General features: G+C 45.6%; 1 protein-coding gene across 1 annotated transcript in view; it reads left to right on the top strand.

Moving 5' to 3' along the window:
• The window catches only part of Acoxl (acyl-CoA oxidase like), a 352,250-nt gene that overhangs the window by 263,740 nt on the left and 61,344 nt on the right, over nucleotides 1-27,166 (top strand). Inside the window, 2 exon segments of the mRNA XM_087201767.1 lie at nucleotides 12,282-12,339; nucleotides 12,342-12,368. Of these exon segments, the coding sequence (XP_087057893.1) occupies nucleotides 12,282-12,339; nucleotides 12,342-12,368 (85 nt within the window).

Genomic DNA, 27,166 nt, shown 5'->3' with positions numbered 1-27,166 from the left:
TTCCTTCCCTGCTCACCAGCACCTCAGGCAGTTAGAATGCCCTGGTTTTATCATTACTCTTAATTCTAGGTGTTCATTTACCTCTTACTCACTCACTGGTGTCTCCCACTCTTTTCCTTACTGTGTGCACAGAAGCTCACAATTTGTCTACAGATTGTTAGCCAAAAATATAAGCCCCTTAGTGACAGTAAAGGAAATAAAAATGCATAGTTGAAATTTCAGTTATATATGTAAATAAACAAGTCAAAAAGCACCTGTAAATATTTTTATTTCTACTGACTAGGTCCTTGTTTGAAAAGTGTTGCTTCTGGTGACTCATGAGTGCCCAGAACTTTGGGAGTTCTTGAGTATGAAGAAGAGTAAGACATAACCTCCATCCCCTGGGGTGGATGGGTGGTGATAATTCTGCACTGGGAGAGAATAGAGAGCAGAGAGCTGCCCTTTCTGTGGGTTCACGGAGGAATGGGGACGGCCATGAGAATGAAGCTGAGTCCCAAATGACAGATGGCATCATGTGCCATGTCCTCTCATCCCCAGTCAGAGGGAACCTTTGTGGCAAGGCATGGGGATACCAGCAAGGACATTGTGCACTCAGCCAGGTGGTGCTCCAGGACACAGGCTAGAGAAGGCAGTGAGAAGGCAACTGTAGCAGCTGGTGGAGCCACACTGGTGTGTAGCTGCACACCCTGTACATGGGTCTGAGGACCTTCTATCTCCTCTCCAGGGGTGGGGGCTGTGGCCTGATCACCTTCTGTCATCAGTGCTGAGAGGGTGACCTGACCTCAAAGACCACAGTGACCAATGAAGTCTGAGGGTGCAGACCCAACTAGGATGGTAGCAGATGGCTGGAGAGGTGGCCAGTGGGGCTTAGGGCCATTTGATGAGGAGCTGGCCAAAGGAGGAGTCAAAGGTGGCCCCAAGGCTTGGGCTTGCACTCTGAAAAAGTAGGAAGTCATTAGTGGAGTTACAATTCAGAACCCAAGGGAGCCCCAAGCTATGGTGGGGTAGCTCTTTCCTTGCCAACTGCTTTGCCCCAGGTCCCCGTTGGGGTGGGTTTTCTGCACACTGCACTGTTGCCTTCACTCCTGTCCCACAAGTGTCTCCTCCAGCTGCCCCTGGGCCCCTCCCTAGCTGCACCGCTGCAGAGACTGAGGGAACAGAGATCTTGAGACATAATTCCTTCCCCATATTAAATGTACATTTTCTGCCTTATGTCAGCTTTAAGAAGTCACCAAGGGCAATCAAGTTCCATAGCATAGTCTTCAGCTGTATGCAAAGAGCATATTATTGAAACAAGATCTTCCAGCTGACCAGACTCCAAATGTGTTCTTTGGTGCCTGTAAAATCTATTTAAAGCCTCCTAATTTCAGTCCTTTGATTCCTCTATCCACCAGAACACTTAAGGAGGAACATTTAAAATGAGGAAGCTGTTAAGAAAGGGAGAAAGTCTCAAGCACTTATTTACATATCTGTTGTTGGAAATTATCAAGATTGATTTCAGGAGCTGTAGAGTTCAAACATATGCTAAATGACCAAAAGGAATGTATCATCCAACCATCATTTTCTATCCCTGAAGGCTAAGTAATGGAAAGCAGACTCTTCACTGGACATAAAAGGGAGGAAATTAGGAAGTAATATATTCAATTATAACAGCCCTTTGCCAAGACCGGATTGATTTCACGTTCTGACGATCACAGTTAAGCTTCAACTGGAAACACTTCAGAAACGGGTCAGATCCAACATGTGCAGGTTCCCACTGTCTCAACCCAGTTGGGACAAACATGGGGTTACATCTCCACTAGGAGCATACAAGGTCTTTGGGAACTCTTCATAGTGCTGGCCCCAGCCCAGAGATTGAAGGCCAGTGCAGTGAGGTTTCAGGACCCCATGAGGTCCTGTGACTGCCCTGCAGGGAGAGGCTGACCACTCTCCCTTATCTCTCTGCCTCCCAGTTCAGTTTTTTCCACCTCTATTCTCACCACTGTCTGCAGGAGTGGCTTCCTTCATGTGGTCCCTGGCCTAACCCAGCACTCAGCACTATGCTGGATGCTGGGTGGTCTCAGTCTTGCCCTGGTCAGAGGAGGGCTCACACCGAAGTGTGGCAAGGGCTTTGATGGATGGATGTGCCCATCTGAGGAGAGCCCATAGAGAGCACCAGAACCACATGGGAGCAGAGAAAGCTGCTGAGAGGCTTCTTGCAGGAGGTGCCAACCTCAAAATGAGGGTGGAGGAGGGGAGAATTCTGGTGGAGAGAACTTCATGCATAAATACCTGAAGCAAGGCAAGTGCAACATATTTTAAACTGACTCAGGGCAGGGAGCCATGTGTGTATGCAGGGCCATAAGTGCACCTGTGTGTGTCTTTGCACATTTATTGAGCACTTGCCCCACATTAAATACTGTTGGTGAGATGCTGTCTCTGCAGCTGTGGACCAGACTGCCCAGTTGAGGAGATCCCTGTGTGAACAACGATGTGTGCTGTATTCCGCAGCTGTCTTGGGAACAGGGAGGCAGGTTCACTAGGCAGGACATACACTTGGGAGCCAGGTCTGTCTGTATTTTAGTATGTGTCCTAGGCACAGTCCTGAACTCTCTAAGACTCCTCTACGAAATTGGAATGTCTTTCTTACACACAACTTGCACCTCAGGGCGCATGCTTAGTACGTGGAAGGTGCTCAGTCTGTCCCCCCTTCATACCATAACAGCACTCATAATTTTTGTGCTATGTGTCTTCAGGAAAATGTGTTGTGGATTCCAGCCTTGGCCCTTGAAGGTACCTCTCCCAGACACTATTCTACCTGCCCTGCCCAAAGAACTGCCACCTGCCACTTCCTGAGAGTGTGGGGATTCTATTGCTGTGGAGCTGGAGACCACAGGCAAGGGACTGGCTGGGGGCAGCAAGGCAGCAGAGGAAAGGGCCCTGGATTTAAACCCTGACAGGTTCAGCATCTTCCTCCACCTGAGACTAGTCAAGAACCCCATAGCTAATCCCAGTTCCCTGTCCTCCAAAGCCAGGAAGAGTCGTGTCTTCGACATTTAGAGGACATGCACTGATGTCTGTGTATTACTCAGGGTTCTCTAGAGGAACAGAACCAGTAGAATGTATGCAGTGTGATCAAAATATATGATAAATGTTTAAATTTTAAAAATGTATTATAGTAAAAGACACATTGCCATGATTCCCCCTCAAAATATACCCCCTCCCTTTGAACATACTCCTCTCGTTGTTCATGCCACTTTCTGCAGCAACTCTGGAGACTTCTTTTGTTGAGTGTCCTTAGTTCTACTGTCATAGCTGCCTTGATGTCCTGATTCAATTCAACACATTTTCTTTTCGTGGTCATCTTGACTGGGGAAGAATCAGAAGTCTCAAGGTGTCAGATCCCATGAATAAGGTGGATGAGGACATGCCATAGTGTTTTAGTGATCATGCCTTTCCATTGGATGGTGCTTAGCATCACCATTATGAGTTATTTATCATACCTCATAAAGATACTCATGAAAGAGGACTTCCAGAACTGCTTCAGAAAGTGGCAAGAACAATAGAATAAGTGTGTTTGAAATAAGAGGGAGTGTTTTGAGGGGGAATTAATGGCAATGTGGCTTCTATTGTTACACATTTTAATTTAAATATCCACTGTATATTTTGATCACACACACACACATATAATTGTAAAAATACTTTATTAGATTGGTTTACATGATCAGAGGTTGAATAGTCCCACAATAGCCATCTATAGGCTGAAGAGCTGGAGAAACCAGTGACTATTCAGTCCAAGAGGCTGGAAGCCTCAGAACAAGAAGGGTCAAGGAAGCAGCCCCAGCCTGAAAGCCTCGTAGAGACTGGCTGATGCAAGTTCACATTCAGAGGCTGAACGATCTGGAGTCTGATTCTGTGAGTGCTGGCAGCAGCAAAAGTCCCACCCATTCAGGAGGAGTCGAGTCTGCATATAAGTACAAACTTCCCATTCTCTGCTTTTTGTCCCATCTGCCTCCCCCAGCCTACTGAGTGATGTGTCCCATGTTCCACACACTACTTCTCCCCTCAGTGTGCTGATTCATGTGCCAGTCATCTCTGGAAACAGCCTCACAGACGTAACCAGTTTTCTTGGTGTCTTTCTATCTGGCCAAATTAACAACCAAGATTAACCCTCAGGTTTGTCTAGGCCCTAAATGGCAAACCTTTTAGAGCTTTCAATGATAACAAACAAACAGCCAGCTGTAGGACACATGCCATAGGTTTGCCATGTCTTCTTCCCATAGGAAACATGCTGGAACTGAAGGCACAGAGCACCCTCTCTGCCTTTTCTCTCATATTTCTTTATCTTGTGTGTAGCAGGGTATTGGGTGAGATTTGTCCATCTGCTATCTTGAAACTGGAGCTCTGGTTCAAAATGTAGAGCAAAAGTGCCAAGAACCCCATGTTCCAAGTCTGGAAATGCCCTGGTGAGCTGCCACAGTAGGCCCAACCCCACTTACCATGGAGAGACCCTGGTTGAGGGCCCATGTCCCTTGTGTCAGCTTTGGGAAAGGCATAGCTCTTGAGCAAGGCACTGGTGGAAAGGGCTCCATGTACCACAGCTGAGCAGAGGAAACCAAGTTTGATTGGGAAAAATATATAAAGAGAAAAGGGAGACATGACTCATAATAGAACAACGAAAGAGGAAGCAGTTGAATTAACCTAGGAAAAGAGACAGAAAGAACAACACAGGAGAAAAGGAGAAAGAAGTACAGAAAATAAAGTACAAAAAGAGAGAGGAAAACACGTAGAAAGATCTTCCAGAAATAACAATGCAGAAAGACAGAATACAGAAAAATTACAAATATAGAAGAGTGAAAACATTGGGTAAGTAAAGCCATTTTTAAAAAGATGGGAACAGAAAGAAAAACTCACCCAGATATGTGTGTATGTGTGTGTGTGGTATGTGTATGTGAGAGGAAAAGAAAAGAGAGGAGAAAATAGAACAGGCACAGGTATATAAAGACTACACATACATACTCAAGAACAGAAGTCAAATGGGAAGAAAGACAGGAAGCAGGAAGGCAGCTATGAGAGCCGATTAGGGGGATGGATGCTTCCTGCCTCAGCCCAGGCGGACAGGGCATCACAAGCAAGAGCTTCTGAGGGAACTGAGGGGACCCTGGAGGAGACAGCCATGTGTGCTGCCCACACTGGCCAGTGTCATCACAGGAGGATGTGTACAGCACCCAGAGGACACCCCAGGTCCCCTGCCAGGGCTAAGAGAAAGGCAAAGAAGCCACCTAGGGATGTGCAGCACAGGGAGGAGAGGCCAGGTACGCACTGCTGGAAGGGACCTCACTTTACCAACCACATAGGAGAAAAAGAAGAGGAAAGAAAAGAGGCTCTATGGCCCTGGAAAATTTGGCCTTCAACACTTCCTGTTACTTCATGAGGTCTTTGTTGGCTGGGCAGTTGCAGGGTGTGCTCTCCCCAAACAGCAGGCCATAAGTCTAGCAGATGGCTTCTGTGGATGGGGTCAAGGTAGCTCTCCTGAGGGAAAGGGCAGAAAAGGGAAAGGAATCATAGTTTGAGCTACTTTTACTTTTCTATAAAAAATAGTTTTAAATAACTGCATGTTGTGTTGTACTCTATATTTGATGGGTATTATTTAAGACAGACATTACCGCACATGTGCCATAAAATCTGCTGTCCAAGCTCAGCAAGGCCTCTGTTCTCTTGGCATGAGTGCAATTAATGGTCAGGAAAGGATTCTTTTTTCTTTCAGATTCCACCCTCAAACCACTGTGAGCTTAACAGGGAGAGGGCAGATTTAAGTGTAAGGACAGTTATTCAAAGGTCACGCAAATAGATTTGGGGCTGGGTACAAAGGGAAATTTTGTAAATACTACCAAAGACAGGAGCTTAAGTAGCACACGTGGTAGAAATGCAGAAGTAACAACATCTAAAGGCCCAATGGCTCTGACAGAAGACTCCATGCTTAGGCTTGTGCTTGACATCCTATTAAAAAGGAGGGTGTCCAAATAGCCCATGGAAGAGGTATTGGGGCAGAAAACCATGATAAGGATGTGCTGGGGCATGCCTGAGGTGAGGGGGAAGAGGGGCTTCCATGGGAATTAACAAGAAGGCATGGTGGACCTGGAAAGGGAGCAGGAAGGAAGACAACGGCAGAGAGGGACTCTGAGCCCATCAGGATGGCTGGAAAACATGGTGGTTACTGAGCACAAGCCCAGGGGATGACATTGGCCATGTTGAAGAACTGAAGCTGCCACTATTAGGGAAGCCATTGCAGCAGCCTGAGAATGGCTCCCCGGAGAGAAGACCAGGGTGTCCCATTGCTTTGCAGACTAAGAAGGGAAAGCCCAAGGCTGCGATGGTAGAAGGCGGCATGTCTGGGGCAAGAGAACTTGGCAAAGAGGATCTGAGCATCCATTCACTCAAGTAACTGCCCCCCTGGGCCAGGCATGTGCTGGTGCCGGATCAACCCCTCCTCACCACTGCGCAGGTCAGAAAGGGACAGTGATGCTCTTTAAACAGATACAGGAGAGAGTGTATCAGCCAAGACATATGACAGCAGTGGTTTAACTGGATCGGGTTTGTTCTCTCGTAATGAGAAAACAGAGGTGGGCAGCCCAGGACTCCTGCTCTGGCTTCGAGACTGAAGTAGGGCCCAAGCTTTTGGTTCCTCTCCCACATGTTGTGAATTAAATTGTGTCCCTCAAAAAGATATGTTCAAGTATTACCCTGCAGAATCTGTGAGCACAGATTTATTTGGAAAAAGGGCCTTTGCACCTATAATCAAGCTAAGACGAGGTCATGCTGGAGTAGGGTGAGCTGTACTCCAATATGACTGCTGTGCTCCTAAGAAGAGAAGGGACACGCAGAGAGACCCAGAGAGAAGCCTTGAGGCAATGGAGGCAGAGACGAGTGGTGCCGCTACAAGCCGAGGCGAGGCGTGCCAGAGATTGCTGGCAACCGCCAGAAGCTGGACAAGGAAGACTTTGGAGGGGGCACAGCTCTGCTGACTCCTTGATTTCCAACTTTCAGCCTCTGAAGCTGTGAGAGAATACATTTCTGTTGCTTCAAGCCACTGAGATTATGGTCGTTTGTTACCGCAGGCCTGGAAAAGCAATATACCTCCGTAGTGCAGCTTCTGACTGTTCTCACAGCCAGGAGGTGGGAGTTCCAAGTAGGAAGGGACACAGAGAAAACTGCATATGACAGCTTGGCTGATCCTTTTTCATCAGGCAGACAAATAGCTTTTGCAGAAGCAACACCCAACAGACAGCTGCCTACTCTCATTGGTCATGGAGGTTATGTGTCCAGTTCTAGCAGTAGGCATATTCACCAATTTTGAGTGTATAATCCATGGGTTTTGACAAATGTTTACGGCACTATAACCTCAATGGCATTCTAGATACACAACATTTCCATCACCCCAAAAGGTTCCACTTGGCACATCCCTTCCCCTGAACTAATTCCTGAAAAAGTCTGATACATTTTTTGCTATATATTTGCCTTTTCTATAACTTAGTATAAATAGAATAACATAGCACATACTATTTTGTATCTGGCTTCTGTCACTGAAAGTGCTCCTGAGGTCCCTTGAAGTTGTGTTTGTGTGTCAGCAGTTGATGCCTTTTTCATTGTGGAGTGGTACTCCTTGGTGTGGATGTGTGGGTATATATCATTTGCTTACCTATTAACCCATCACTGGATACTTTGATTGGTTCCTGTTTATCTAATATTAATATAACCTCTATGAACATTTTCCTCAAAGTCTGTATGTGAACATGTGCTTTTATTTATCTTCTTGTGAATACCTGGGAGTGTAATGGCTGAGCTCTAAGGTAGATATGTGTTTCTGTTCATAAGAAACTGTCAAACTGTTTCCAAAGTTATGGCTGTGACATTTTGCATTCCCATCAGCATTTTAGTTGCTCCACGTTCTCACCAATACTCAGTAGTCAGTCTTGCTCACCTTAGGTGTGCTAGTGGGTGTCATTGTGGTCTTAATTTGTATTTCTCAAATCCTTTTCATGCATTTATTTTCCATTTATCTTTTTTCATGAAATAGCTGTTCAAATTTTTTGCCCATTTGTTTAGCTGAATTTTGTTTCCTTGATACTAAGTTTTTATAAATTCTGTATAGTTCTTTATTATATAAGTGATTTGTAAATACTTTCTCCTAATCCATTATTTACCTTTTCTTAATAGTACATTCAAAGAGAATAGTTACAGTTTTGATGAAATTCAAACTTTTTATGTCTTATCTCACAAAACTTTGCCTCAACCCAAGGTGACTAAGATTTTCCCCTATAGTTTCTTATAGAAGTTTTATATATTTAGCTCTCACATTTGGATCTTTGAATCACTTTGCATTGCTTTTTGCATTGCTTTTTGTATATGGTATGAAATAAAGGTTGAAGTTTATTTATTTTTGTATGTGGCTGCTAAGTTTTTCTAGTGACATTTGTTGAAAAGACTATTTTTTTTCCAGTTACCTTGGCACCTTTGTATAAAATCAATCGACTGTACACTTGTGGCTCTATTTCTGGATCTTTCTACTTGTACCACTCATCTGTATTTCTATCCTTATTCCAGTACCAAACCATCATGTCTTTTACAGCTTGAAAAAGGTCTTGAAAATCAGGTTATACAAATCTTCCAACTTTTTCTGTCAAAATTGTTTTGATTATTCAGAGCCCGCTGTATTCTCATACAAATTTTATAATCAGCTTGTAAATTTCCACCAAAGAAGGCAGTCCACTATGATTTTGATTAGCTTGTGCACTGAATATAGTGCTAATCAATGTAAGAAGTGACATTGTAGCAATTCAAGTTTTCTGTCCTATAAACATACACCTCCTTTTATTTAAGAGGTCCTTTTAAATTTCAATCTGCATTATTTTTATTTGCATGTGTAGATTGTATGTGTATTCTATGAAATGCACCATAAGTATTTCATTTTTTTGATGTTATGGTAATGATATTTTTATTTCATGATTCCAACTCTTCATTGTTGTAATATAGAAATACAGCTGATTTGAAATATCAATCTTATAACTTTGCTTAATTCATTTATTAGGTCTAATAACTTTATTATATAACCCTTAAAATTTTCTGCCATACAATTATGTTTTTTTGAATGAGACCAGTTTTACTTATTCCTTTAATTTTTGTGTGTGTGCTCTATGGCTATGGCTAGAACCTCTAGCAAAGTGTCGAGAAAAGTGATAACAACAGACACCCTCATCTTCCTCTTCTGAGAGTGAAAGACCTTAGCTGATTTATCATTAAGTATGAATTAGCTCGGGTTTTTTTGTAAGATTCTCTATAGGGAAGTATTTTTAACTGGTTATACTGCTGGCCAAATTTACTTGAGGTTCATCAAGAAAAGAAGGAGGATAGATGTGACCACCCTTCATGAGGAAGGTGTTTCTACATGTCTAGCTCTGTGTCTGAGCTTCATGCTGATCTGTTAGGAAATAAACGTGTCTTTTAATTAGACACTTTAAGGATGGGATATGGTTTACATGAAGTGTGACTACGTGTGCTAATGCATCTTAATGTTTTGGAGGCAAGTTTTGCCAGGGACACCCTTCCCCTCTCAGCCCATTGGGAGGTAGTGTAGCCTATTGTTAGAAGCATGGGTTCACAAACCCGGGTGCCCAGTCCCCACTCAGCAGTGCAACCATATGCAGATTATTCAACCTTTCTGTGTCACAGTTTTCTACCTGCAAATTGGAAATTAACAATGTCTGCCTCCAGGGCTTCTGAAGACTAAGTAAACAAATGCAATGAAATACTTAAAGCAGCGCCTGGTGCATTTTAAGACTTAGTTTGCATAAGGCTATTTTACACACAGGCTTTCAACATCAGATTTAGTGCCTAGAGTAAAGAACCATATCATTTTAAAAGTCCTTTCTCCTGAAACCTCACATGAACTTTTTTTTAAGGTGGGAGAATTGTTTTCCATTGTTTTACAATATTGTTTGCACAATAAGTACCTGTAAAATCTTGTGCATTGCATAGGTACAATAATTATGGGCATTTAGTTATGGGATATAATTATGGGCAATGACATTCTTTAAATTGACTTTGTTTTTATGCTTGGAGTCCAAGACAGAGTTTGGCTTTCTGATCTGTTTATTTGGGCCACTTGACAGTGGGACAGAATGATACCACCACACTGCTTCTGGGTCAGCCCACCTGGGTATATAGACCATGGTGCAAGACAGCTTCATTCTATTTTTTTCTGCCATTAAATTCTGTTTCAAAGACACTGAAGCTTCTCCATCAGTTGCTTTGCTGTGAATCTGCCCTAGTGAACCTACCGTTCTGTCAATACACTCTGGGACCTCGGTGCTCCCCTTCCTGCCAAGGGTGGGTGGACTAGGGGGTCTCTCGCCAGCAGAGATGAGGCCACACTGAGCCTGCCCTAATGTTCTGCAACAGCATTAGGATGGTGATGTATAAGGGAAAGCTCCCAGGAGCTAGCTGGCAGGCCTTCAAGGACCTTCCCTCCTTAACTTGAACTTACCTTTTCCTTTGCCCTTGCACTTTTTGAGGGGGTGTCATCAGAGCAGGGTTTGCAAACAGGCCTCTGCAATGTTTCTCCTTCTGGGATCTCTTCTCTAGCCAGTTATCTGTCCTTGGTTTTCTCTTGATCAGGCCAGTGGAAAACTTACTCTAAAGTTTGTTTTTTTTAATTAAAAAGTGTCCTCAGGTCTATGGGACACAACTGCACCATGCAGATCCTGCCTCCCACGCAGTGGTGAAAAATGTTCAGTACATGTTTAGCAGAGCTTGTCGCCAGGATTTCCTGACCTTGTCCTCTTCAGTGTGGTGGGCAGAGTTTCAGGACCTCTTTCCAGTACTTCCAAGGATATTTGCCTGGCTCTTGTCCTCCTTCCTGCCACAGATACTCTGCAGACCACTCCCTGGGCATGCTTGTCTTTGCCAGGCCTCCTCAGTAGTAATTGTGACCCCAGTGCAGAGAGATATTGATCCAGGAGTGAAGCAGATGTTGTTCTCTTTCTCGACTGTCATGAGACACCCATTAGGTGGGGAACTCGAAGCACACATGACATTGTCCTCCAAACTGTGCCTGCCTGTCCCAGGTGATCCTGCTGAATTATGCATAGGCAGAGGCTTTCTGCAGTACTGTTTTTTCACTGGTGGATAAAGTGCTCTATTACAGGAGGCATTTTACACAGCAAGACCCGCCAGGCCACGCAGAAACTGCAGAGCTACAGAGAAGCAAGCTACTTTCCAACTGAGGGGATTCATCAGAGTGTGAGTTAAAAACAAATGAGAAGTAGGGACACTGAGTCTGACTTTCTATTTGAGTGTTATTGCCTTGAATGCAACAAAGGCTAAAAGTTTAAAGATCAAACCATTCTGTTTTTGAAACAAAGAAAGGCAAGAAGGAACAGAGAAAAAAGTCAGAAATACAAATTTAACTCTTTTCTCTGGTCAGATAAGAATCTGCCTTTAACTGCACCGAAATGACTGTGACTCCCAGCTTCATGATGCAGCATCTTTCTCTTCTTTGTGTGTTTTCTCCATTCTAATTTAATTGCAGCTATATTTCCTCACTTCTCTCCAACTGAAAAGCAAAGAAAAAAGATTCCTTTCATTGGAGTGAGTGAAAGATAGTCTTATACAGAGAAGATTCACAAATAGGATGTGTTGAAGAATAAATGACACAAACATACTATGGATTGTTTCCATGATTATATTAATATCTCACCTATATCTAATAGACCAAACACCAGTTCTATATCAGACACTACCAAGTGCCAGTTCTTGAGATATAACAGATGTTCAAAAAGCAATTTGAAGACCAATGGAACTACCTGATTACAATAAAAAGAAGGAAGGAAGGAGAGAAGTGGAAGTAGACTGTTTCTTTGGAGATTAGCTTTAAAAAGTTTTCATGTTAGAATTCTTCAGGCAGTGAGTGATCCTATTAAAGCAGAGTCACTGTATCTGTACATGTATCTGTGTGTATTCACATTGTTTCTTGAACATCCATTGCTACCTCTCAAGGACTGACTTGGCTAGTCGCTATGTTTGATGTGTGAGAAATTGACATAAACATGGAAGTTGGACTCACCGTATATGGTTTATGACATTTATTCAAACAAGCCATTTTTGTGTGTCAGAGTCCACCTTACAAAAGGCTTTACACATGCCCATGCTTAATGCATTGAAATTTTAGTGTGTGTGGTCTGACTACTGAGTTTGATTCTCTCAGAATATCACCAGCAGTTATTTTTCTTCCACCAATTTGACAGGTGGTGACTAAGAAAGAGGATTTCTTCAATGCCTGGAAGTCATGTCTGCACCACATCACTTCCTGTCCCTGGCCCACACTCCCAGAGGTCAGTTGGCTCTTGTGGAATATTTGTCTTTGGGTGGCTCAGGGCTTTGCAGGTTATCTGCGAGTGTGGCTGAAGAGAAAGGAAATCCTCACACCAGGCTGAGTCTCATGTTGTGCTTAGGGCTTCAAATACTTAAGAGACTTGAAGTTTGTGGTAAACTAGATCCCAGCTTCCTGACTCCCACAGAGCTCAACACTACACCCATCAGGAACTACTCACTTAATACAGCCTGACAATTGCAAATGGCACCAGACAGGAACCAGTTGACAGGACACTGGCCCCTCTAAAGTAGCCCTCTGCCCAACAATGACTGTCATTCCTAAGGAAGTAAATGGGAGAGTATATACACAGGTAAGGTAGGGGTGCTTTGGCAGGGCTACCCCATGAAGAATTCTAAGTGCTAGATCTATTACCTCAACTTAGTCCTCAAGTTAGCAAGAAATTGGGTCAGCCTTTCAAATCAATGGTTCTCAGCACTTTAGCTCTCCAGAGGGCATTTGGGAATGTTTGGGGACATTTTCAGGTGTCTGAGGCAGGCAGTGTAATTGGTGGGGAGAAGCCAAGAACTCTACCAAATATCCCACAGGGCACAGGCAAGTGACCCACAACTAAGAATTATCCAGCCTGATACATCAGTAACATTGATATTGAGAAACTTAAATATTCATTTTGACCTCAGAAGACCAAAATAAAATGAAACATTAAACGCTAAGTAAGATCCATAACAAACTGTCATTGAAATTGTTATTTAATCTCGGGAATCACTGTTCTACTTGCCATTCGGACCTTAGGACAGGAGGTTATTTAAAGAGAAAGGCCAGGGCTCACTGAGCTTGTTTCTGTGTGGGGTTTTCCATCACAATGGGCCACTGCCGACCGAAGAAAGCAGGGCTGGGTTTGGTCCTCACCACACCTGAAGGGCTGGGCTCCAAGTGCATCTTGGACATCATCTCCTGGGCAGAGATCCTCAAGAGGCCCCATAGGAGTCAGCACAGGTATTGTGGTCAGGCACCCAGGAATGCCTCCCCATCTGTTGTCTGCCCTCCCTCCCCAACCAGGATGCTCCAAGCCTCTTACACTAGCTGCAGGAAGGCCCAGCACTGGCCCCACGGGCTCTCGGGAGAGCTGGATTGGAGGAGCTTGGGGCTGGGGCAGCCTGTCCTCTTCCCTTCCTCTATGGACCAGCTCTGGGGCCCTAAGATGAGTCTCGTGACACAGGGCCTAAGGGCTAGGACAAGAACATGTTGGGAGCCCAGGTTCCTCATGGGGGCAGGAGCAGGAGACCCCTGGGACATGCCCTGGTGCTGCCTTTGTACACACACCCAGTGACTGCAGCTGGTCCCTAGAGTATGTGGCCACATTCCACTTCCTAACTAGGCCTGAATTCTACCTCTGCTCCTTGTCAGGAGGAGAAGAGCAAGGAGAAGGGCCACAAGGACCAGGGACAAGGCAGAATATTCACTCTCCTACAAGTTATTAAGATATAGGGTGAGGTTTCTTTCTTTGCAGATCCAGACATCTGACCTAAACACAACAGTATGCCAGGCTGAGGGAAACTGAGTCATCTTAACAGAACATAGCAATAACTGCTACATAAACCAGAATGTCATTTGGTTCGTGCAAGTCAAAGGCCAAGTGCCAAGTCATCTGCATAAACTCTGTCTCCTCTGTGGGCAACTCTCCATGTAGAATTACATTATAACCCAGAGGTTGCAGCAAGTCACATCATCTGCACAGCTCATGGCCTCAGGCCTGGCTGGAGCTCTGAATGTCCACTACTCTGAATGTCCTGGAGCCCATGTCCCTGGACCATCTTGCTGCCCTCAGCACCAGGCTGATGCCTAAGAAATTTATAGGATCACTCTTCTCCTTTAGAGAGTAGTTCCTGTTTGGTGATCAGGTTAAAACACCTAGGATTTGCAGTAGCACCTGAGATGCATATCCCTGTTGGAGGCAGGTATGCCTTGGCCTTTCCTCCATGTGTGTGGACTGCTGCTGGCTTCCCTCTCAGGACCAGAGGACCAGGTGCTGGGGTCCTCCCTGTGGCCCCCAGTGTGTAGACCACAGATACTTCCCATCCTGGAACATGAAGACCAACCCTATGGACTCCAGAGAAAAAGCTTCCAAGTATTCAGAGATGTGATTATGTTTGAGAAGGGGTGGGGTCCCGGACTCACTGCATGCTTGCCTCCACCTGAGACATATGGTAGTTTACCCTCCAATGCTCAGTCTGCTTGTTGAGAGCATAATTGAGCTTAGTGTGAGGATTGAGAATACAGGCTCTGGGTTCAGGTCCTGGCACTACCTCTGCCATCTGTGTGACCAGGAGTGAGTTATGCAACTTCTCCGAGCCCCAGTTGCATCTCTTTTACAGAATGGTATTTATCTCTTGGAGCTACTGGAAAGATTAGATGAGATGATCCTCCAATATCCTCGCCTTACCATCTGACTCGGAGTCAGTGTTGACTTTTGTAAAAAGTATTACTGGTAATCACTACTCTATGAAACCTTAGTGCTCATAACCAAGGTATAGCATGTTGCCCTAATTCTTTAAGAGAATGAAAAAGAGAAAGATTTAATAGATGAAGTCTTGATGTGTGAGGCCTTAAACCCAGGAGGAAATATGAAGGACTTGATGTCACCCCATCACTAAAGAAATACAGGTTGATTCTGAGCCTCTAATTGGTGAATAAGCATACTAACAAAGTTATTGGAAACTAGCCCTAGGTTCAAGGTCAGATGAACAGAATTTAGATAGATAAAGGAAAGGAAGAAAAGTAGTAAGTCCAATGACAGCATTAGAAACCCCGGGCATATTCCCTCTCTAAGGAGGAGGTTGGGCAGATACACAGTGGGTTCTGAGGGTAAGGAAGCACTGAGCATGCTCCAACCAGGAAAGATCCAGTCCCTGCATCATCCACTCAGAGACCCTGCCACTCTCTGGCAGAGGTCTCCGGGTATGGGAGCAGGCACAGAAGAGCCCACCTCTCCTTGGTGACAAGGCCTACCTATTGCCTTTGGAGACTGCAGGAAAAGCACACAGAAGACCTTAACGTCACCCCAGATGAAAACGAACTCAGAATTGAGCCATTTTTATTAGGAGCAAATAGAAAAAGCCTTCTGGCATCAGTATCTTTTTGTCACCTGAAGACTGGGGAAAAGCATGTTTGAAATAAAAATGTTAAGCAGTCTCTAGTGGTTTCTCTAGTGAGATGGAACCATTACAATGATAAATTGTTATTTTTCTGTGATATATATTTTTATCTTGCCCTAGAAATAGCAGCTCTGAAGCCTGATGGTGTCTGAGCCCCTAAGGGTATACCAGTTCCTAAGGAGAAAAAAAAGGAAACTAAGCACTTTTTACTAAAAAAAAGTGGCATCCACCCTTTTCCAGCTCAGTGCAGAATCATTTCTTGCTTTTTGCAGTCTTGAAGCTGGGGAGCAGTTCTCATTAAGCATCAGGAAGTCCCTTTTCTGACTCTTAGTAAAGTGCCTAATAATTTAGAATTTTCACATTAGGAGCAGATTGTAATTATAATTAGAACATATAATGGTATGGATTTCAGCCTGTTGAGGATTAATTTCAGACTCCTCTCAAGGATATGTGTGTTTTGAAATGAGACTTTCTTTGTTAATAAAAACATGGTCACATGCATTATTAAAATGTTACTCCTATATTTTATCCATTAGTGCCTGTTCCACTATTCTTTATGGGATTAGCATTTTCCTCCAATTCATTAATGAGGTTATCCTTTATACTAACTATATTCACCTTGTTTTAGCTTTGGCATTTGTCTTCTACAAAATTATGGAAATATACTTACCACCTGCTTGAATTTGCATTACATTATGCAAGCTTGGGAACATTAAGTGCCTTAACTTTAACCAGAAGTCCTGTGTGAATCTGGGTACTTGTTATCCCCTTATGCTCAACTACTAAAGTCACCCATGACCCCAGGTCCTCCCAGCTGAAGGGCAAACCAATGTGAGGTGGAAACAGAGATTGCAAGTGAATATACCTTATGCATTAATGACAGGTTTCTGCAGTGTTGTGGGGTTACTGCTGGAGGTAGAGGTGTGTGTATGAGGGTGTAGTCAGAGGGGGATCCAGAGGGCCCACATCAGCTGGGACAAGTGAGCTTCCCTCCCCACTGGTACCCCTCTGCTGGTAGGACAAGCTTTCGAGTGGTTCCTTGCATCTGAGGGAGGGAACGGGCCCCGTACTGCCATCCTGGCCACTGACCTCTCTCTTTGGCTGGTCCCCATTAAACATGTGGGCATGGAAGCCAGCCAGGAGGTCCGGGCAGCCAAAAATGGACAGACAAAATTCACCACTGGGTCCTGGCAGACCTAGCATCTGGAGGCCCCAGCACTGGGGGATAGTAGGAAAGTCTGCCTTTGTTTTGTCTGTCCCAGTCACAGGGCCGAGTCCTGGACCTGAGGACAGTCCCTGTGAAAAGGGACTCTGGGAATGGAGGGTCACCATTTCATCATGTTCCCCGGGCCTGGAGCAGCTGGGTGAATACTGGCACATGAGCAAGGAGCCAGGGAGTCCAGGGCCCCTGGGCCTCTCATGCCTGAAGTCTGGAAAACCCAGGAGGTAACACATATAGGAGGAGAAGAAGCGAGAACTGGCCTCCTGACTGCCCTGCAGCGGTGCTTCAGAAGAGCTGTGGCGGGGGAGGCCAAGCAGAGGCACCTGGTGACAGGGAGGTCAGCTTCCGCGGGAGCATGGGATGCTTTGTGCGGACACAAAGGATTTTCTTTGGAAAGACGGAGGAGAAACAAGACAGGAGTTGAAGTGTGGCAGTGTGTAAAGGCTGGGCATAGGATTCACATTTGCCAAATTGAGTTTAATTTTGTGCAAATCAGATAGATATGGGCAAAGATTAAGTTTAAGATCACAGACTGCCTATATTTAATGACATGCCTAGTCTCTCTTCATCTGGGGACTGTGTAACCAGAGTGTGCCCAGGGAAGAGCCTCTGTCTGGCACCACTTCTCTGTCTGGTATGCGCTTCTCCGTCTGGGAGCTGGGTTTCCTGCTAGAAGCCTCACCTTCTCCCCTTGGCTGCATTGGTGACCTTGAGGTCAGGGTCTGCTGGACCTGAGGACTCCACAATGCTGTTTTCTGAAGAAGTGCAGACCCACAGTCATCCAACACTTGGGAGCCTATCCCTGGGAACAGCTGTCCTGAGAGGCTGTGACTCATTCTCCTTGGAAGGAAGTGACCATTTGTGAGGCAGTCTGATCACAAATGACCCAAGGAGTCTGATGCACTGGGAAGAAGGGAAGAAAGACCAGGAAAAGTCTAACTCCTGAAGGATATTGTTCTGTGGGAGCCTATCAAGAACAGAGCAGAGCTGCTCTACTGGACCCAGGCTCTAAGGAACTGTCCCTTACTTTCTGAGCCTGGCACCTTGCAGCAAGTAATGATCATGGCAGGGTTTATGCTAACATTTGTTCCGTGCCGATATCATGTTGAGAGCATAGTTCTTGTAATTTGTTTAACTTACTGTTCCACAGTAACCTCACAAAGTCTATTGAGGAAACTGAAGCACAGATAAGTTAAATAAGTGGCTGAAGGTCACACAGCTACAAGAGACAGAGGAAGATTCAAACCCTAGGAGACTGCTGCCCATATGGCAGGGCCCGTAGTGCTTGCTACACTGGAATCTGACAACTTGGCATTGCTAAAAAGGCAAGAAAAATAAGCACTCCCCACTTATTAAGTGTGCTTTTGTCCTTTTGTTTCCCACTATGTGATTAAAAAATAATTGTAGCCAACATGATGAAATACAAAGATCTGGTCAGCCTTCTCAGCTGAATTTACATCTACTGAAACCCAAGTCATTTCAAAATTAGGTTAGATTTGTACACATATTGGTGAACAAAAATAAAAGTAATACCAAAGTAAAGAAAAAAGCCTGATTTGTATTGAGTAACTATATATTGTGAGTTTTCAATTAGGATTAGGTTTAAGAACAAACCCATCCATACTGTGAATAAAAATAAAAGTTTAGGAACTCTTATCATAGCAACACTGGGCATGATTTTATATTTTTTAAAAAGTCCCATACCACACATTGTAAAATTAAACATGCTTGCAATATAAACATAAATTTAAATTTGGGCTTTAAAGGACATGTTCTAATCTCAAAAACATTTAGCAAACCACCTTTGAGTTCACATGAGCCACCCACACAAAAACCAAAACGAACTACAGAAAAAAACAGAAAAAACAACTGTCTGTTGACAGCCAGATTTTCTTTCAGCTCTTGAGTTTTTCTTCTATAAATAATCTGTATGTTTCAAATGTGACCATTTTCTTCAACAGTGCCTCCTGCCCTGTTCTCACTTTAGTGTGTCTTAAAAACAAGAATTAAATGTGTAAATCCGGAAACTATTAAGTTTTTGGAAGGGAGCTCTTTAAGATACATGATTTTTAGATACCCAAAGTGTCAACCAGAAGCATTAAGATGATGTATTCTTTCTTGGGCGCATCTGTTTATCTTTTGTGAGATCTCAAGTTTGATAAATCACCAGAGATAAAAACATCATTTTTAACTTATCATAGATCCCAAATGCCAGGAGGAAAAATAGTGCTGTGTATTCTCACCATGAATTTATCTCTCTTCTTGCTCATAAGACTCTCCTTACTCATAAGACTTAGGAGATTTTATTTGCAAAGTAAACGTAATGCTCTATTAACTCGAAACTGATGGCTCTTATGCAGAAACATGAGAACTAAAAAGAGAGAAAAGAAGCATTCATCCTCAGATATAATCATTTAACAAGTTTTGATATCTGCTTAAAGTAGCATAAAGTATTAAATAAGGAAAAAGATCACAAGATAACTAAAAGAGAGGTTTTCACCAATAGTTCTCTTTCTTCCACTTAGAACCCCTGCTCTGCTTTAGCAAAGTGGATATTGAATACTTGATAGGGAAATTTTATTTAAAATCAATATAAATAGAAATTGGTGAAACTATCTTGGTTTTCCTCCCTGAAAATCACTCAGAAATTTTCTCTTAATGAGCAGCTTGGATAATCAAGAAATCCCCCTATATTTTATAAATTTATGTGGAAATTCTTCTGTGTCCAAGAGTGCAGGAAAAAGGCTTATAGAGCTGGTCTCTACTCAGTTCTTACTGTGAACTGGAGAATCAAAGGGTATGCATCCCACAGGCAAAAAGTCAACATACCATGACAGAAAAAATGGCATTTAAAAATGTTCTCAGTAAACATCTTTAAAGCTATTTCCCAGTATGTGAAACAGTTTCTTGGTGTAGTGAGTATCAGAGATTCTTGCCCAGTGCATATTTTATTGTTTTTCAGCTGTGAGCAGGTTAAGACAAATTAAATATCATGCAAACCCACTCCAGGGCTATGAGAGTGCAGCTGAGCTTTTCTGATAATTGCTACAAAAAGATATTTTGAGGAGATGCCCAGCTTCTGTTGTAAATGCCTAAGGTCCCAGCTGCACAGGGCAGTGCAGCTGTGAGCAGCTGACCCTGGTTAGCTCTGATCTTTCCTCTTGCAAGAAGCTTGCAGATAGCGTTGACCCCAAGGAATAGAATCAAGGTATGGCCTAAGATGATGGGACCAAGACAGCAGAATATCCTGGAGAAGTCAAGACTTGCTCCAACTCTCAAACTCCAGTTGCTGCCTGAAGAACTAGTATTTGAGCCACAGAGCTGAGTGTCTGTATGCACAGCTGGCCTTCAGGAACAGTCCTGATGTGGAACATCCTCCGTTACTCCTATATTTACCCACCTGCCTTCAGTGTTTGTCAAGACCTGCTGTGTGCCAAGGACTGCACTCAGTTCTGGGTCTACATGATTGCTTACCACCCTGGTTCCCCATGAAGAGTAGCAGACCCAGGACAAGAGCTGCCCGATACCAGGTGTCCTAGGAGAACACAAACGGGACACCCATCAGATGGGATGCCAGGTGCATGCCACTCCCAAAAGGCCTGGGCAAGGCAAGCAGCATTTGAGACCTTGGTTTTCAAGGGTAGTCAAGAGTCATCTAGATGGCAGAGGTGGGAAGGATGTTGCAAGCAGAGAGAAGAGCAAAGAGGGAGGCCTGAAACACATGAATGATTGGGGAGGACGCTTATGGCTGGTGTGGCCGGGGTGCAGGCCGGGGTGCAGGCTGGGGTGCAGGGCCCACGTGGTGTAGACATCGAGGCCTGTGTGTCCTTGCCAGGAGATGTTGTTGTCAAAGTCCACTGTCAGTAGGGAGCCTGGGAGAAGCAGGGCCTGGCTGGGGCTTTTGGAAACTTTTCCAGCTGTGCTGCTGTGCTCTTTCTATTTTAAATCTACACCCAGTCCACAGCTCGTGGTTTTCCAAAGTCAGTAACTCCTGTTCCCCTGATGGGTGGTGCCGGGGGCCTCAGGAGTGTTGCTGTTGGAGTTGACTTTCCAGACTGGGGTGAGGGGCTTTACAGAGGGAAGACTGTCATGGGTGGTGGGATGGCCTCGTCTGTCCCCCCGACTCTGTGAGGAAATGGGTGACCGAGATTTTGCCCGAGCCTGAGACCAGGTGGCACTCCTTGGCACTCTCCACTGGAAAGCACCCTAAGGAGGAGGATGCATGTCAGGGTGCAGCACCCTGTGCACAGACAGCAAAGCTGCTTCTCCCCAGGCCTTTCCAATGCCCGGACCCCTAGGGGAACCGCCCACACCTAGGAGTCGGCAGCCACTTACCCACATCTCGTTCCCCTGCCTTGGACTAGGTCAAGGCTTCCAAAATGTCAGCAAGACCCCATCACCGTTCCCTTCTCAGGGAACTGCCAAACGGGCACAGTGCCTGCCTGGAGAAGTACAGTCTCGATCGACCCATTTCCCTTCTTATAGACTTCAGAGAGGTGGGGGAAAGAGTCTTGTTAGTTGATTTGCTTACATTTTCAAACCTATTTGGAAGACCTTGGGCTCAGATGATCAGAAAACCATGACACTTTTCAATCTAGGAGAAGGAATTAGGTGTGAGCAGAAGTGTCCTCATACACGTAGGATATATTGAGCCCATGGGAGGAACACATGCTTGCAAACATCACAGGACTCCAGATGGCCTGATGGAAGACTTATGAGTCTGGGTCTTGATAAATGAATAGGAGCCCAAAGTTGGGGATGCATTAAGGGAAGAGGACAAAAGAGGAGGTGACTACATGAAAGGCTTGTTCATGGGATGCACCGACCCTGTGTGTTAGAAGGGAAGTGTAGGGGGTAGGAAGACCAGGAAACAATATTGAGATGACAAGACAGGGAAGGTGGGCCAGAGTGCTGGGCACTGCTTTGCAGAACTGGGCCTGACTAAGTAGTGGTAGGAAGCCCAGGAAGAGGCCAAGCTGCGCAGGCAGGACCCTTACATCTAGAATCGCTGGAGGGAGATATTTCTTGTGGAGAGCAAACCAAACAGATGTGGCCAGTAAGCCAGAGGACAAAGGCCTGGTGGCACTGGGGGCTGAAAAGAGTCTTTATACTGGAGAAGCAGAGTCCTGGTTGCCACGCTAGAGGAAGTTGCCCCTTGGTGAGTGCTGAGATACCAGAACACATGGCAAAACTTCATCATAGACTGAGGGCTTGTGTGCCACAGCAGGGGCACCTGCTAGCTCCTATGAGCTCCCAGATGTGGGGACAGAAAGAGGCAAGGGTCCCACATGCCATGCTCTACTGCTCTCTGGAACAAAAAGTGTGAGCTGGTGACAGAGTGGGCTGAGGAATGGGGCAGAGAGCCATAGCCTTCACCCACACCTAGACGTCTCTTGGGGTCCCCTCCACACTTTCCACCAAGCCTCAGGGCAGGATGCCAGATTCACCACGACTCCTGCTGCGAAGGAGTTAGATGGTCCTGCTCATCCTTTGCTTTAGTTTTGAAAACAGAGCTCATTTATTTTTTTCTGCAAAACAACCCCCCCGCCCCCGGTCTCCATTTCCCTGTTAGGCTGTGAAGAGGTGGGTGGGGAACTTCAGAGGCCTGAAGTAGTGACAGCTCTGCAGCATGAGCTGAGGCACTGCTGTCACACACAGTGAGAGGAGAGGGCTGAGGGATGGTGGCCATAGTGCCACACCTTGTGCTGTAGAATCAGTGGAGAGAGGAGTCGTCATGAGGGGATCCAGGCTCCTGGGAAGAGGCTGTGAGCAGAGGACCCTGCAACCATAGGACCCTGGCCCTGACTCCTCCTGGTGGGACCATCTGTTAGGGGCAGATGTGGCCTTCATATTTCTGTCCCCCAGGAGAGGAGGCTAGAGGCTCCCTTATCTTCACTATAGGTAGCAAAGGTGAAAGCTCCATTCCCATGCAGCTGCACGGTGTCTCTTCCCAGGGATGGGGACAAAGGCTTGTCTCTTGAAGGAGCAGAGTGAGCTATGTTCTGTTGTCAGGGCTTCCTTTTTTGGCAGGAGCTCAGCCGTCCTGTGTGGGACCAGACAGGGGCACACAACAAGCAGACAAGGGCTGAAGAAGATAAGACGGTGCCTTCCTTCCTGGTGGGGACGCATGGCTTCCCTCATGCACAAGGCCAGGCTCTAATTTCACAGCCTCGGGTTTCTCCAAGGTGACTCTGCAGCACAAGGAAGCAGCTACCCCAAGCCACTTTCTTCTTGTGTGCCAGTCCCATCCCACTTCGAAGAGACCCTCCAGTCTAGACACCAAGTCTGCCCACAGCCCTGCACACAGCTGCCCTGGCCACCTGTCTGTGTGGCTTCCATCACAGCACCTTCCAGGGAAGAGACTCAAGCTATTTGGGCTGGGAGAGCCAGGGTGTTGGGGCCCCAGGAGAAGTGGGGTGAAGATTCCAGGTAGGTTCCCCCATGGCCCACAGAAGGGTATGGTGGGAAGAACACTAGAGCAGGGTTCTGTGCTACTCAGCTCCCAGGGCAGGGTGCCTATCACCCAGCGCCCTGCATGGGGATTCTAAGATAGGGTTTCTGAGCAGACAGCCCATGGGTTAAGATCAATTGTCAGGATCAACTGTAGCAATAGATTCTAGTCTTACCAGCAATATTTCAAGGAGGAAAATAAGCACAATGGTAGCATTTGGTTTGTGTTATTTGTCCCCCTGAGTTGCAACATGTCATAGTGAAATTTATTGTGGAGGCAGCCCCTTCCTTTGGTTGTAGGTATCTCCCATTTTGCAAGGTCCTATCTCCCATTCGAAATGGCACTGAGGAGGCACAGGGCACAGTGACCTGCCGCCTGTTGCAGCTTAGTCAGAAAGGGAAACACGTGTCTCATGGCTGTCTGTATTTTTCTCCCCCACATGACCCGTTTTCTTTTTTTTTCTTGAATTAGATTGTTCTCGCCCTTCGGCTTTCCCCTCCCAGTCCTCAACAACCACAGGGTCTCTTGTCCCTGTCTTGTCAGGCCCTTCTTTGCATCACACTGAGGTAGGGAGGTTTTTCAGGAAGCAGGTAACTCTGGGCGCACAGCTGGGATCTTTAGTGTCCCCAGCTGAAGGCACCAGAACATGCAGGGCAGTTAAGACACTGAGGTGCCCTTAAGGAAATGATCCCACCTGGAGTCTCCTCGGAGAAAATCGTGCTCCCAGTGGGACCTCATTCTTTGCCAGTGCTCATTTTGCAGCAGGTCTTCTTCTCTTTATTATTGAATTTTTGTTTTTATTAGTTCATGTTTGCGGTACATAATGATTTCATTCATTGTGGGGAGTGGTTACAGGCACAGAACACAGTTTAATTCTGCTTTATGTCCTTCTCCTCCTTCTTCTCTCCCTCCATCTCCTGGTCCCTTTCCACTTACAAAGGTCCATCTCCCTGCTTCCCATTACCTGGCTTTTATCTTGCTCTTCAATTTATTTATACTTTGAGTTTCTTATGGAAGAGAGACCATGTGATATTTAAGCTTGTGTGTCTGATTTATTTCATTTAACATTATGTTCTCAAGATGCATCCATTTTCTTACAAATGACTCCAGTACACTTTCTTTATCCACTCATCTGTTTGTGGACACACAGGCTGCTTCCAGGATTTAGCTGTTGTGAGTTGTGCTGCTGTACATATAAGTATGTGTCTTAGCTACTTTTCTTGTTGCTGAGACAAAATACCTGACATCCAAAGTTAAAGGACTAAAGGTTGATTTAGCTCACAGTTTGTAGCAGTTTCAGTCAAAAATCAGCTGGCTCCAAGTCAGGGTGGCGTAGCAGAGGGGCATCGCAGAGGAGAAACAGGCCATGGCGAGAGGTAACAGTATGCATGGATCACTATGATAGTTTGTCTTATTCTCATTGGGCACTCAGCCCTTTGCAACAGCCACAGAGGTGGAGGGAAGCTGATAGCACAGACGCTTTCCTTTAGAGGGGTTTTTTCTGTATTTAAAAGTTTGGGGAAAGGAGGGTGGGCATGAAACATCAGCTTGTCCATCCCAGAGAGTGGCGCTTCTCTTGGTCTTGGTGGAGACAGCCCAAGAAGTGGCTGCACAGCTGTGTTGGAGGGGCGGCTGGCAGTGCCCACGCCCTTCCGTACCTTCTGGGGCTTCGGTAGGAACCAGAGTTGGGTGTAGGGAAGGATGAGCCCGCTGCCTGCCTGCCTAAGCACACCTGTCACTGACACCTAAGCCTGGGAAAACACTATTTTGCTGCTGCTGGCCTCCGCCTTAAGGGCTGGTGTCATCTGCATAGAAAGGGTCCTAGGTGCTCATCCTGTGAAACTCAGCCAGCCCCTGAGACGATGACTCAAGTCATCTGCAGTATGGCCCTGAGCTCCCACAGATGTGCTTCAACCTGGGTTGAACTCAGTGTGACAGGAAAGAGTTGGAGAAAGCGTCCTAAAATCTACCGGGTGGCATGCCAATGGCATCCTTGGTTCACACTCAGCCTCTCCCTTGGTCCCCACATGAACTCTGGTGGGCAAGCGCCATCTCCATGTGTGACTGAAGTAGCAAGGGCATGTGACCTGTCCAAAGACTTGGGGCTGGGGGTGGCAGGATGAAGTTCCTGAGCTGCTGACTGCTGGCCCCAGAGATGGGTCAGATGCGGGGAAAGGGAGGGATGGGAGGGCATCATGGGGCCATGTACGGGGTCTTGGAATAATGAGTGAGGAGCTGTCAGAGAGGCCAGTGTGTACCAGAGAAAGGTGCTAGGACTGCAGAGGGAGGGACCCGGCATAGGCACAGGAGCTTGGGGGCTGCTGGTCTGCTGTTGGGAGAAGGGGGCAAGAGGGCCAGAGGGAGGGTGGGCCTCAAGGCCAACTCAGTGAGGCCAGTCTGCAGAAGTCAAAGAGACAGCTTGGTGGGAGGGATGCAGTAAGCACCAGCCACTTGGGGATGTGAATAAAGAAGTGGAGATTTGGCTTGGAGAGCCTGGTGGCAGGGGGATGGCAGTCCCACAGAAAGGGGGTAGTGCTGGTGAGGGTTGGTTCCACCTGGAAGCCCACTGGTCTGGATTGGACGTACAGGGAGCTCAAAGGAACTTGAACAGGGTGTGATGTCTTGAGAACAACTGAAAATGTGGAGAAAATGGAGACCAATGCATGAGCAGTTAGGGGCATAAATGTGCAGGTACCACAGAGAAGGGACTGAGGTCAAAACCCAAACAGCCTCTGAGGAACTGAGAAAGAAATGCTTTGATTTCCACAACCTGCCTCAAGAGACTGTGTCAGAGCATAAGCTTTACCAAATTAAAAAACAGACCTTTCAAAAGAGGATATAGGGCCCCGGGGATTTAGCTCAGTGGTTCTGGCAACTGCCTCGCAAGTGCAAGGTCCCAAGTTCGATCCCTGGTACCAAAAAAAAAAAGAGAATGTAAAGAAAATCTAGCACCAGAATTTGTGATTATTCTTTTTCATCCTCAGGCAATAGTCAGAGGTCAGTGTGTCATTCACACCAATCAGGTAGCAGCGAAAGTCCAGACTAGAGGAGCTGGTGGGAGGAACTACTTGCCTTCAGGCTCTGTCCCGGGGAGGCTGAGTGGGGGGGTTGGAATGGGCAGGGCACATGCACTGTGTGAAGTCTACAGGACTTGGGTTCTTATCCTACAGGCTCCTGTTGACCCCCTTTTACAGGCAAATTTAATTTTAAAAAATTAAATGGAATATTCTATGTGCTATGATTTGAATGTGTCCCCTCCAAAATTCAGACGTTGTTCATGTGATGCTATTTAGAGGGGGGACCTTGAAGAGGTGATTAGGCCCAGAAGGCTCCTTCCTCACAGATGAGATTATGACCCTGATAAAAGAGGCTTTACGTAGTCTTCAGCTCGCTGGTCCTTCTGCCTCCTGCCTCCAGACCACATGTTAGTGCATTAGTCCTGGGCTTCCAGTCTCCCCACCTGTGAGAAGTAAATGTCCTTTTGAAATGGCCCGGCCTGCAGTATTCTGCTATAGCACAATAAATAGGCTAAGACTCTGTGTACTTAACATCGGCTCTAGCTAGCTGAAGATTGGGTGTGTGTCTATATTGGAGACAACATGTCAGGCTGCCACATCAATCCTTCTATTGGCCTTGAGCACACTTAGATCTGAGAAGGGCAAATATTTAGATTTAGAAGAAAGAATCAGCCCAAGACACAACTGATTACACATAATTGTCATAATTGAAACAGTCTAAAGAATTGTATTTTATAGGTAACACTAAAAACTACAAAAAATTACCCAATGTTCTCTTGATGAAAATTCATTATTGATAATGTAATTCTCTTTCAAATATCTGTAATTGTTAACATAACATCCAGATATTTTGGGCATCAAAATGGGAATGGGACTGTCCCTCAGGCCAGAGTGGTTGTTTAGCTGAGTGTCTGTGGAAGTGGGGAAGGCCTGGGGTGCTCTGTGTCTTTGTAT

This window comes from Heterocephalus glaber, unplaced genomic scaffold (genome assembly GCF_053883595.1).
Source record: "Heterocephalus glaber isolate CG9 unplaced genomic scaffold, H.glaber_assembly_v1.0 deba00000470, whole genome shotgun sequence".
NCBI classification, from domain to species: Eukaryota; Metazoa; Chordata; class Mammalia; order Rodentia; family Bathyergidae; genus Heterocephalus; species Heterocephalus glaber.
This window is presented reverse-complemented; position numbering and strand designations above follow the sequence as displayed.